Here is a 13,301-nt window from a genome sequence, read left to right on the forward strand (position 1 = left end):
GTTAAGAAGAATGTTTCTGTTGTATATGTTTTGTTAGGCAACATGTATTAACGCGTTCATTTGTGACAGAAGAAACGGCAAGTTCCCCATTACCTGTGAAAAATGCCCATCTGCATTCATGTAATAACAGTCAGTAGCCCACTATAACTCCTTCTCGTACTGTTTGGTCTCTTTATTGTCTTACAGATCAAGTAAAATCGTACAGTTTGCCCTCTAAGCCCAACGCGTAATCATTTTGTTGTGCAGTAAAATGTTTCATACAGCATCAAACAACTAAGCATTTGTAGCCGACTGGCCACCTGATAAAGTTTTACGCTGTAGCCCAAGTCAATGACAGATAACGTGAGGACGACCACATAGGCTACAAATAATTTCGGTAGAGTTTGCAATTGCAAATCTATGTGTTAAGACGAACGTTTTCTGTTGTATGGGTTTTGTTAGGCAACATACATGAACACATTTTGGTCTCTTTATTGTCTTAATTGTATATTGATTTACTAATTGCAGCACAAGTCAAATTTCATTCAACATTTTTTTTATAATTAAGTGTTCCACGTGCGCTAAAAGTGCCCCCATGAATTAGGAAATGCCATGGCTGAAAGCTGCTTGGGATCCCCCCTGTCAAGCAATAACCATACAAAAAGTTAAAAACAGATGACATGTATAAATAATATAGCCTAGATATTCCAATATATTCGAATACATATGTTTATTTTAGAGGGGATATTCGAACGTCATTTTTGAACAATTCTGACAGCCCTAGTCCACTGTAGGCTACGCCAATCATCTATTATTTGGTTTCCTTGCGTGTGCATGCGCTGCAGCAGTTGTTAGACATTCACAAACAAGTTGTTTTAGGCGGTTTGAAGTCGCTTTTCATACGCCATGAGCGCTCGGCTACATTACAGCCACTCGGACAAAAGACATGTAAAAAAATATATGTTTTGAAAACTAGCATTAAACTGGATTCGATCCCGCAAAAGCAACACACGAGTGACTCTCTCCATCCTGATTCTACTCTTTGAGCCAACTAATATGTTACCTGAATCAATTAACTATTGTAGGCTACCATTAATTAATAACGTAAGCAACACCCAGGTAACATGTTGTCCAGGCTATCTGAAACAAGGGGTTGCCTCATATCTACAACAACTGGTTACCTTGGGCTGCTACAGTCGTCAGTGCACTGTGCACAGTAGGCCTATTCTACTCTTTGTGGTTGATCAACTAAAAATAAAAGATGTATTTGGTGATGACGTTATTGTAGGCCTAGTAGACCTACATTCTGAGAAATTAAATGGTACGAGAAACGATCTACATAGCGCACCAGACCGCAATGTCTTCAAGGGTTGAATGAAGGGAGTTTGCAAAAAATTAGTGTATTTTTCAAGTCAATAAACATTCTTAATTTTCGAATGTCTTTGTCAGGGAACATCTGACTTTTAAAAACCATAGGCCTGGTAGTCGCTCAGACAAGGAGTTATCAGATAATACCATTTGTGTCACCTAATGCAGTTCAGTGAATTAGCAAGATACCATCAGAAGGCAACAATCATAAAGCACATAGCGTATCTCTCTCCCCTGCGCATGAAGCTGTCTGCGTGTTGTAGGCTAGATTTGCATTGAGTTCTTTCTATCTGCTTTACTTTTGTGAGTTGCGACCACCTAGGCTATGTTATAGACGTTCTATGAGGTACCAGTGTTTAGCTGTGTCACAAAACAATAAGCTTTGTCAGACTACTTTTAAAATGATATTCAGGGCTATATACATTTTAAACATTAGGGGCAGAAGATCCGACAAAGCCTTTATGCTAATTCTTCAGGTGGGAAGTGTCAGGAATTTTCATACGAGAGACGCTCTCATTGGTGGTTAGTATATGGAGTAGGGAATTGACAGCAACATATCCAATCACATTATGAGAGATGCTGAATTTAACATAAACTGCGATGTTTGATTTTAAATTAATGTAAATTTAGCCGGGACTGTAAGCTGGCACACGTGGGTGCTCGATGTTTTCAGTGGGTGCCCGAGAGACGGAGCACCCACGGTATCGGCGCCTATGACAAGCGTATCTCGCGGTTGCATCCATTACAAACAAACATGCAATGTGAACGTCTGGGATTGGGGAGAGCACTAAATGCTCTTCTGAATAAGCACAAAGTCATGTCTTTAAATGAAAAACACTCTTTAATAATCAAAAAAATAAACGCTAATGAAGTAAACTTTGTGACCATCAAAAATCGTTTATCGCCTGTAACTCCGTGATAACAGGACGTAACAGGAAGGCATTTGGCTGAGCAACGGAGGTTAATATGCTCTATATTTTGTCCAAATGATGTCTGTCTATCATCGTTGCACTCGGAGAAAACCAGAATGTTTAATTTGTCCTGCGTTTCTTCTACGGCTGCAAACGGGATTCACTCGCCGTTAACCAAATATTTCTTTATTAGGGCAGGGCAGGCATATTTCTGGCTATTAAATTATTTCTAAACCGGTTTGCTAAAGTTTGTAGTGAAGTCTGTGTAGGGTTTTCCAGCTCCATTACTTTTGAGACACCCTGCTCACTTGAGACCTCTGCCGGTTGTTGCAGCGTCGTTGCAGCGTCACTGGAAAAATACAAATTAAAGTCGCGTGATCCCGCGCGGACCGCGAGGGAAGCTGGCCAAGTCAAAGCACTGCCCACTGTAGCTTAGTTTAGCTTAGCTTTATATCTAACTCATCTCTCACCTCAGTTGACTACGTCACTGTAGCTCAGGATTACCTTAGTTTAGTTTAGCTTTACATCTAACTTATCTCTCACCTCAGCCAGCAATGTAAGGCAGTGTAGATCAGGATTACTTTAGTTTACCTTAGCTTAGCTTAGGTTTACATTTAACTCAACTCTCATCTCAGGGAGTGCTCTGAGCACACTCTGAAACTTTTTAACCATTCGGAAATTTACAGGGATTAAGAATGTTCGTCTTTTTCGAACTTCAGAGTGTTATTCTATTTTCAGAATGTCAGATTGAATTTACGAACACATCCTCAGTCGACTACACAAGACTGTAGCTCAGGATTACCTTAGTTTAGCTTAGCATCTACAGTAACTCATCTCTATACTCAGTGAACTATGCAAGGCACTGTGTTCATTAGCTCATTTTATCCTAATATCATCACCTAATCACCTAATTTCATGTCTCCTAAATCAGTATTATCTTAGTTTTACACATAATTTCATAACCCCTAAATGAGTTTTATCTTAGTTTTACACCTAATTTCAAATCTCCTAAATCAGTCTTACAAGGCACTATAGTTCAGGATGTGCTAATTTTAGTTTATCTCAACACCCAATCTCATCTGTCCATAGCCTAAGTAAGCTACAATAGGCGGTGGTAGTGTAGTGGTTAAGGAGCTGGGCTAGTGTGCAGTGGTAGTGTAGTGGAGCTGGGCTAGCGTGCAGTAGTAGCGTAGTGGTTAAGGAGCTGGGCTAGCGTGCAGTAGCTGGGTTGTGGGTTCAATTCCTAGCTTCCACCGTTGTGCCCTTGAGCAAGACATTTACCTGACAGCCCAGACAGGCTCTGAGGAAGACATTTACCTGACAGCCCAGACAGGCTCTGAGGAAGACATTTACCTGACAGCCCAGACAGGCTCTGAGGAAGACATTTGAGGAAGACATTTACCTGACAGCCCAGACAGGCTCTGAGGAAGTTGAGCACAGAGGGAGAGATCGGGGCAGCTCCAGTTACCATGATACGCACGCGACCTCCCAGAGACTCCTGTACACACACACACACACACACACAATAAGAGTTAACATAGCCAAACAAACACACCATATTGTATAAGTGTGAGTTCATCTGTCAGCTACTATCAGTCACGTTTTGTCTGGGTGGCCCGGTCGCCCTGCTAAATGAATGATTGACATGTGAATGGTTTTATCACAGAGCTGCAAAAAAGCCTCACAATCCTCATGCTCTCTGCATGCCAGATGGTGTCTTCAAACCCAGCGCATGAGTGCCCCCTACTGGACCAGTTCATCCCCTGCTCTCTGCTGCATGAGGCAGGGGGGCACTAAGGGGCTAACGGTGCCCCCTACTGGACCAGTTCATCCCCTGCTCTCTGCTGCATGAGGCAGGGGGGCACTAAGGGGCTAACGGTGCTTACACACAGTTGCGTTCCATCACCGCATGCCAGTAGGTGTTCCCGGCGGTCGGGACGAAGCTACTATGCAAATGCCTTGAAGTAGGCCTATCACCGTAATTTGATTGGCTGATGCCTTGAAGTAGGCCTATCACCGTAATTTGATTGGCTGGTGCCTTCCGTTGTGGCACAAGTTGAACTTTTCGACGGTGGCAACAAGAGCAACGCGACGCAACGGACCACAATTGAGTTGGGCAACGGATGACGTGAGCCCATGTAAAGTGGACGAGATGCGTCTCCTGCACTGCATTGCACGCAACTGTATGTAAGCACGGTTCGCAAACATTCGGAAAGCGTACACCCTATGGGAAGCTCTGAGGGCAATATGGCTTCACCTGGAGTTAGCATTCCATTGACCCCCCTTCATGTTGGCGTCACTTTGACAGCGGAATAACTTCACATCAAGTGTTTTAAGCCTCTATAATATAAATAATAAAGTTCATATGAACAATTTCTACTTTCAGAGAAATACAACATTGTGTGACTGGTGTCATAACCTCACATCTCACTTTACGACTCCGTAATCAACTGTTTTCCAAAATCAATGCTAAAATTATGGCATGAGCATGCGACGTTCGGTCGCACATGAGAGTAGGAACCGTATTCTCTGGATAAGAAACTGAAGCCAGTCTAAGGAAAAGTCCATGGATAAGCTATTTAAGAAAGCGTCGAGGGGAAAAAACAACCCTGCTGAAAAAACCGCTAGAAACCAGCTTATGTTGGTTTTCTTCCCTGCTGGTGTAGCTGGTTGGGCCACCAGCTGGATATGCTGGCGTGACCATCTGAGGAAGCTGGTCATGCTGGTGTGACCAGCCTGTTGTGGGAATACAGCTGGTGCAAGATGGTCATGCTGGTGACCAGGCTGTCAAGCTGGTCATGCTAGTTTGCTAGAATGACCAACATAAGCTGGCATGACCAGTTAAACCAGCACTATAGACCAGCAACACCAGCTAAAATGACCAGCGTGAGGTGGTGCAAAAAGCAAAACCAGCTGAATTACCATCGTAAGCTGGGTAAACCAGCTGAAGGTATTTTTTCGCAAGAGTTTTGCTGGTCTAGCAGGTCAACCATCATAGGGTGGTCAAACAAGCCGGTTAACAAGCTGGTCAACCAGCAAACCACCTTAAGCTGGTCAGGCTGTTTTTTTTCAGCAGGGAATTAAGTGATGTTTGGTTAGGTTGGCACTACGTCGGAAACAAGTCACTTACCAGAAGCTGCACTCGAACTCGGATCACTCTGCGCGTTATCAAACTCGGATCACTCTACACGTTATCAAACTCGGATCACTCTACACGTTATCAAACTCGGATCACTCTGCATGTTATCAAACTCGGATCACTCTATGCGTTATCAAACTCGGATCACTCTACGCGTTATCAAACTCGGATCACTCTGCGCGTTATCAAACTCGGATCACTCTGCGCGTTATCAAACTCGGAGCACTCTACACGTTATCAAACTCGGATCACTCTACACGTTATCAAACTCGGAGCACTCTACACGTTATCAAACTCGGATCACTCTGCGCGTTATCAAACTCGGAGCACTCTGCGCGTTTTCTTGGTGTGGCTACCAGAGGAGTTACTGTGTTTCAGTCTGTTGCTTAACGTCACGTATTACCCCTCAACTGACACTGAGGAATGGCAGTACAATAAGGCTTTACCGGAAAAGGGGTTCAAAATGGCTTCCTATGTCTCTACTGAAGTGCTGTGTGGGGTGGCTGTGTCCATTTCTGTTACTGTCTACGGATGGAACTTCTGCATCCTCAGACTTCCTTCCTGTCTGACGCTGAAACTGTGTCTGCTTTCTGCAACACCCCGGGCTCCATTTCGTCAAACGGACCATGATTTTGAGATCGTTTTTATAACCACCATAGTTAAACGATAGAGAGACCATCATTGTCTACGCTCTCTCTCTCTCTCTCAAATCACTTATTCGAAAACTCGTAACAGCTATCAGAAAGGCTGGCCCATATCAGTATCCTGTCCTCCTGCTGAGTGACCACGGAACACTGCCCCCTGCAGGATGCCCTGGTCCACTGCGGTACCTGCACTTTGTGGAAGATGAGGCGGTCCCAGATGCTGTTGTTTCTCATGATGCCCTGCTTGACCTCCGCAAACTTCCGCTCCACAGCAAAGTTCAGCAGCCACTTCTTGAATGGAGACTGCGCTCCACTCTGGACCTGAGGGGACACACACAAGACACCACTCAGTGTGTGTGTGTGTGTGTGTGTGAGGGAGACAAAGTGATGTTATGTATGTGGGAGTGAGTGTGTGCGTGCATGAGGGATGTGAGTGTGTGTGTGTGTGTGTGTCTGTGTAATACCTTGTCATAGACCCTATTGAGCAGTCGTGGCACCACAGGGAAGATTGTAGGCTGGAGTGTTTTCATGTCGTCAGGCAGCAGTCTGATGTCTCCCTGGAAGAAGCCAACGCGTCCTCCTACGTGGAATATCACCGTCTGACACACACACACACACACACACACACATACACACACACACAAACACTTGCAGTCAATAGCACTCCTTAGTGTTGCCACATGTGTTACATGTGTGTGTGTGTGTGTGTGTGTGTGTGTGTGTGTGTGTGTGTGTGTGTGTGTGTGTGTGTGTGTGTGCGTGTGTTTGTGTGTGTGTGTGTATGTACCTGTACAACTCTTTCAAACATGTGGGCCAAAGGCAAGAAGGAGATGGATGTATCCTCTGGGCTGGGGGTGTAGGTCGACTAGAGGTGGAGATGACACACTGGCATTAACACACACACACACACACACACACACACAAGAGGGGTTTTGGATTGAAGGGGGGTTGTACCTCCAGAACCTTGATGACAGCTGCTGCATCTGACAACACATTCTCATGGGTCAGCATGGCTCCCTTAGGGTCCCCTAGAGGACACACACACACACACACACACACACAAAACCTAGAATTAGAATAGGTGAATGAATGAATGAATGTGCCTCTGTGTGTGTGTGTGTGTGTGTGTGTGTGTAAACTGACCTGTGGTGCCACTGGTGAAGCAGACAATGCTGATGTCATCAGGTTTGGGTGGCTGTAGGGACGACAAGATCAGTTTTGCACACACAGCTTACACACACGCACACATACACACACACACACACCACAGCAGCACACACACACACACCACAGCAGCACACAGCTTACACACACAAACACCACAGCAGCACACAGCTTACACACACACACACCACAGCAGCACACAGCTTACACACACACACACCACAGCAGCACACAGCTTACACACACACACCACAGTAGCACACAGCTCACACACACACCACAGCAGCACACAGCTTAGACACACACACACACACACACATATCGCAAGAGGAGGTAGTCTAAACACACCATAGCTATACAAGTTACCACTGTATTTGTTTTTTAAAAACACAGGTTCCATTTAATAACTGTGCTGAGCGGATTTGATGAGGACACACACACACACACACTCACATACACACGCTGAGCGGATTTGATGAGGAAAGCAAAGCAGCATGAAAGTATTTCTTCTGGATGTGTCATCATTCTCTGTCACACACACACAAACACACACACACAAACACACACATACACACCCTGTACTCACCACTGGTTTCTGCAAGTTGTCTTTCCCCATTGTCTGCAGACACACACACACACACACACACACACGGGGTTAATGCAGTTAACACATGAAGGAAATAACTTTTACACACACACTTGTGTATGTGTGTGTGTATATGTATGTGTGCACCTGTGTGTGTGTGTGTATGTGTGCACGTGTGTGTGTGTATGCACGTGTGTGTGTGTGTGTGTGTGAGTATGCACATGTGTGTGTGTGTGTATGCACATGTGTGTATGTGTGCATTTGTGTGTGTGTGTGAGTATGTGTGCACGTGTGTGTGTGTGTATGCACATGTGTGTATGTGTGCATTTGTGTGTGTGTGTGAGTATGTGTGCACGTGTATGTGTGTGTGTGTGTGTGAGAGTATGCACATGTGTGTGTGTGTGTGTGTGTATGCACATGTGTGTATGTGTGCATTTGTGTGTGAGTATGTGTGCACGTGTGTGTGTGTGTGTGAGTGTGCACATGTGTGTGTGTGTGTAGCATTCTATGTAAGACTGCTCCATCCTACCTCCACCTCTGCCATAGAGAGCACGTCCACGCTGCACTTGCTGCCTCTCTCCACCAGGGCGGCGTCAAAGGTGTCCATGACGATGATGTGCTTAAGCCCAGGGGTCAGCTTCTTCTCACAGTTCTCCAGCAGAGTCTCCGCCTTGACCGGCTTATCACACAGCACCACCGAGATGTCCGCTGGAGGAAGCAAAGGTGTATATATATAAGTATAATGTGTGTGTGTGTGCGTGTGTGTGTGTAAGTATAAGTATATATACTCTTTTGATCCCGTGAGGGAAATTTGGTCTCTGCATTTATCCCAATCCGTGAATTAGTGAAACACACTCAGTGAGGTGAAGCACACACTAATCCCGGCACAGTGAGCTGCCTGCTACAGCGGCGCTCGGGGAGCAGTGAGGGGTTAGGTGCCTTGCTCAAGGGCACTTCAGCCGTGCCTACTGGTCGGGGTTCAAACCGGCAACCCTCCTGTTACAAGTCCGAAGCGCTAACCAGTAGGCCACGGCTGCCCCTGCTGCTGTGTATGTGTGTGTGTGTGTGTGAGAGAGAGAGAGAGTGTGTGTGTGTTTGAGAGAGAGAGAGTGTGTATGTGTGTGTGTGTGAGAGAGAGAGTCAGTGTTTTCACAAATTTGCCTTCATTCTCTCAGTGGCACAACAGGGCAACATTTTTTATAAAAACTATGTTTGGTGTGTGTGTGTGTCTGTGTGTGCATGGTATTTGGTATCTGTGTGTAGTCACAGCGCACGTGTGTGCACGCTCTGTATGTGTACTCTGTGCTCTGTGTGTGCAAGTGTTACACACACTTCTCTAATTAGCAGGTGATTTAATTACCTCTGTTAATGATGTAGACGAGCGCCTCTGGGCCCAGCGTATCGTACAGCGGCACAGCCACCATGGAGTACGTGTAGCAGGCCTGCTCACAGATGATCCACTGGGACACACACGCCCCACACACACACACACACACACACACACGCACACACATAGCATAGTCAATCATAGTCTCATAGACACTTAGGAAAGTTAATCAGGCCAAACCCTCATTACAGTAACACAGACACACACACACAACACACACAGCAGGCTATCATGCCATCAGGGAATCATACCATGCCCTCTACTAACACACACATCAATACTGGTCATCTCTACTAACACACACATCTCTACTAACACACACATCAGTACTGGTCATCTCTACTAACACACACATCTCATGTAACACACACATCAGTACTGGTCATCTCTACTAACACACACATCAGTACTGGTCATCTCTACTAACACACACATCTCATGTAACACACACATCTCTACTAACACACACATCAGTACTGGTCATCTCTACTAACACACATGTTTGTCATCACTAGTAACACACACACAGAGAGTGTGTGTTGATCAGTTCTGGAGTGTTTGTTGATCAGATGGAGAGTGTGTTTTGGTCATCCTGAGAACGTGTGTGTTGGTCAACTGGAGAGTGTGTGTTGATGAGTGTGTGTTGATGAGTGTGTGTTGTGGCTGGTGAGGACTCACTTCAGGCCGGTTCTGAGCGAAGATGCCGATGAACTGATCCGGTTGGGGCTTCAGGCCTCGGTGGAGGAGACCAGAACCCAGGTGTTCCGCCCGGTCCGACACCTAAGGGAGCAGAACCATTATATCACTTCCTGTCTTACAAAAAATAACTTTTTCAAGTTGGAACTCTTTGCAGTTCATATGTAGTAATGTTCTGAGCACCTGTGTGTGTGTGTGTGTGTGTGTGTGTGTGTGTGTGTGTGTGTGCACACGCGCATTAAGTGATGAGAATATCTGACCTGTTTGTATTTGAGCCACTGGTAAGGCTTCCCTTTGGTCCTCCAGCCCAGACATGGTCCATTCCCTGCAGGAGAGAAACAGGCAGAGCTAATCAGAGCGCTAGCCTTAGCACAGTCACTCAGAGAGTACTGCTATAGCCACAGCGCTAGCCTTAGCACAGGAGAGTACTGCTATAGTCACAGTGCTAGCCTTAGCACAGTCACTCAGAGAGTAGCGCTAGCCTTAGCACAGTCAGAGACTTTCTAATGAGGAGACACAGCACTCAAAAAATCCTCCATAGAAATGCATGGGGTTAGTTTGTAACGCCAATATGGCTGTTGTCTACACAATCCCACCCCTTCCTCGGCAAAACGTCGACATGTGAATACATTGAGCCAATCATATGGTGTGTTGTGAAGACATCGTGCCAATCATGTGTTGTGATCTCGCCGCTGGAGCAAGATTGGTGTCGTGAAGCCTTGTGCACGCGCACACCCACGCACATTTCTGCTGAATAGGATGCCCTATGAGTGCCCAAAAACCTTTGCAATATGGCCGCCGAGTGGAGGGACTTGCCTAAAAGGATTTGCCTAAAAGGCACAGTCACTCAGAGAGTACTGCTATAGCCACAGCACTAGCCTTAGCACAGTCACTCAGAGAGTACTGCTATAGTCACAGCGCTAGCCTTAGCACAGTCACTCAGAGCGCTATCCTTAGCACAGTCACTCAGAGCACTATCCTTAGCACAGTCACTCAGAGTTGCCTACTGCTATAGTCAGAGTGCTAGCACAGGTATTAGCTCCACTGCTAGTCAGAGCACTGGCCAGAGCTTCACTGCTTTACTGATGATCTACTGGGTCAGTCGATCGGCCGCTGCTCCTGCTGAGCCAGAGAGGGCCACACCCTGAGCCCCTGTTGATGGGAGCAGTCGGGGTCTACGTCAAAGTCTCTCACCTGACAGCTTTAAGCCCTTCTGGAAGGCGTCGTAGAGTGTGCGGGTGTCGTCATAGTGATAGGACACCAGGCTGTCATCCTTCATCAGGACGCTTCTCCGGGCTCCATCCTGTAAACAGCAGGGGGTTAGTCACCAGGCTCTGCTTTCACCTTTCACCTTTGACCTTTAACCTTTACCCTGACCTTATGCATGGGAGGAATGACAGGAAAAATCAAATGTTTTCACATTACAGAATACTGATAACAATGACCTTTTGAGAGAGAGAGAGAGAGATAGAGTGAGATAGAGAGAGAGAGAGAGAGAGAGTGAGATAGAGAGAGAGAGAGAGAGAGATAGAGAGAGAGAGAGAGAGATAGAGTGAGATAGAGAGAGATAGAGAGAGAGATAGAGAGGGAGAGGGAGAGAGATACCTATGAAGTCAATGGGACAAGAGAACACAAAAGAGAAAGAGAGAGAGAAAGGTACATATAGAATTGTTGCTAAAATACCATGATGCCTATGGTCTGCTGAATGAGAGAAAGAGAGAGATAGAGTGAGATAGAAAGAGATAGAGAGAGAGAGAGATAGAGAGGGAGAGGGAGAGAGATACCTATGAAGTCAATGGGACAAGAGAACACAAAAGAGAAAGAGAGAGAGAAAGGTACAGATAGAATTGTTGCTAAAATACCATGATGCCTATGGTCTGCTGAATGAGAGAGAGAGAGATATGAAGTCAATGTGACAAGATGACAAAAAAGAGAGAGAGAGAGAAAGGTACAGAAGGTACAGAGACCCTGAATGAGAGAGAAACAATGAGAGAGAGAGTGTGTGTGTGTGTGTGTGTGTGTGTGTGTGTTGTACCTTGATGCCTATGGTCTGCTGGTTGAGGTCTATGGGGGGCCTAATGGGAGTGGGTCGGGTGTTGAGGTAGAACAGTGCGGCTCCAAACAGGGTGAACACAGACACCAGGCCCGCTGTGCTCAGGGGGGAGAACAGGAAGGACAACAGCACCTCCATTAGGTCAGGCCTGGGAACAACACACATACACACGCTTCAGCATCCAACCACCATTGAACATCTCTACCTGACCCAGTGGCGGAGTGGTCATCGGGAGAATTCCTGGTCGGCCGGTAATGTTTTGAGGCCGGGCTGATTAGTGTGATTTTAAAAAGAGTATGATCTGGCTGATTGTAAAAGGTCTTTACTCTGCCCTACAGTAGCCTGGACTGGGCGATCAGCCCCTCACTCTCTCTGCCCACGGCTCCTCCCGCAGCCCTGGTAATAACGTGACCTGACCTGACCTGACCTGACCTGACCTGACCTGATGAGCTGACATGCAGGGTATGAGATGCATATGAGAAGGATGGTGCTACTGAGGAGTGCAGCCTCGACTTCAGATGAGCAGCCACATCATGTTTTGAGTAGCGCTGGATTTCCCCCTAAAATAGGAATCATGCCAAGTTGGGCCACACCCCCACCACGTCGCCACCCCACATCATCTCCCCCACATCATCACCCGCCACCCCCACATCGCCCCCCCCCCACATCATCACCCCCACATCATCACCCCCACATCACAACCCCCACATCACCACCCCCACATCACCCCCCCCACATCATCACCCCCACATCATCAACCCACATCACAACCCCCACATCACCACCCCCACATCATCAACCCCCCACATCACCACCCCCACATCATCACTCCCCCCACATCATCAACCCCCACATCACCACCCCCACATCATCAACCCCCCACATCACCCCCCACACATCATCAACCCACATCATCACCCCCCCCCCCACATCATCAACCCACATCATCGCCCCCCCATCATCACCCCCACATCATCGCCCCGACATCGCCACCGTCAGGAAGTGCCACTGGAGCTTGAAATCTCCCTAAAATATTTAGTGTCCACCCCTGATCAGAACACGCCACTCGCGCCACACACACACACACACACTCACCACACCACAAGTTATGCACACACACACACACACACACCACACCCAGGGCTCGAAATTAACTGTTTTTCACAGTGTCCCGTGTTTCTCCAGTGGCACTGTCCCGGACTTAAACACCAGTGTCCCAAATTCAAGTTCTTGTTTTTTCCCATTCTACATAATAAACAGCATAATAATCAGTAACTTGCATCACTTAATTAACTCGTTCTGGTCCACCATGTCAGTTCTGAACAATTTATTAAACACCATTTTATTAACATTAATCATCTGTTGTTTCACACA

The 13,301-nt window shown here is 46.5% G+C and overlaps 1 protein-coding gene across 1 annotated transcript in view; it reads right to left on the bottom strand.

Moving 5' to 3' along the window:
- acsl5 (acyl-CoA synthetase long chain family member 5) overlaps positions 1–13,301 on the bottom strand; it is a 35,416-nt gene that overhangs the window by 19,533 nt on the left and 2,582 nt on the right. The window contains exons 2-14 of the mRNA XM_048267352.1: positions 11,910–12,075; positions 11,069–11,177; positions 10,135–10,199; positions 9,857–9,958; positions 9,152–9,251; positions 8,321–8,499; positions 7,792–7,824; positions 7,185–7,236; positions 6,996–7,069; positions 6,829–6,906; positions 6,506–6,640; positions 6,228–6,362; positions 3,661–3,756 (exon numbers count right to left, since the gene is read on the bottom strand). Coding sequence (XP_048123309.1) covers positions 3,661–3,756; positions 6,228–6,362; positions 6,506–6,640; positions 6,829–6,906; positions 6,996–7,069; positions 7,185–7,236; positions 7,792–7,824; positions 8,321–8,499; positions 9,152–9,251; positions 9,857–9,958; positions 10,135–10,199; positions 11,069–11,177; positions 11,910–12,065 — 1,314 coding nt within the window. The 5' untranslated portion in view covers positions 12,066–12,075. The remainder of the gene's footprint in view (positions 1–3,660; positions 3,757–6,227; positions 6,363–6,505; positions 6,641–6,828; positions 6,907–6,995; positions 7,070–7,184; positions 7,237–7,791; positions 7,825–8,320; positions 8,500–9,151; positions 9,252–9,856; positions 9,959–10,134; positions 10,200–11,068; positions 11,178–11,909; positions 12,076–13,301) is intronic.

Source organism: Alosa alosa, chromosome 17 (genome assembly GCF_017589495.1).
Source record: "Alosa alosa isolate M-15738 ecotype Scorff River chromosome 17, AALO_Geno_1.1, whole genome shotgun sequence".
NCBI classification, from domain to species: Eukaryota; Metazoa; Chordata; class Actinopteri; order Clupeiformes; family Clupeidae; genus Alosa; species Alosa alosa.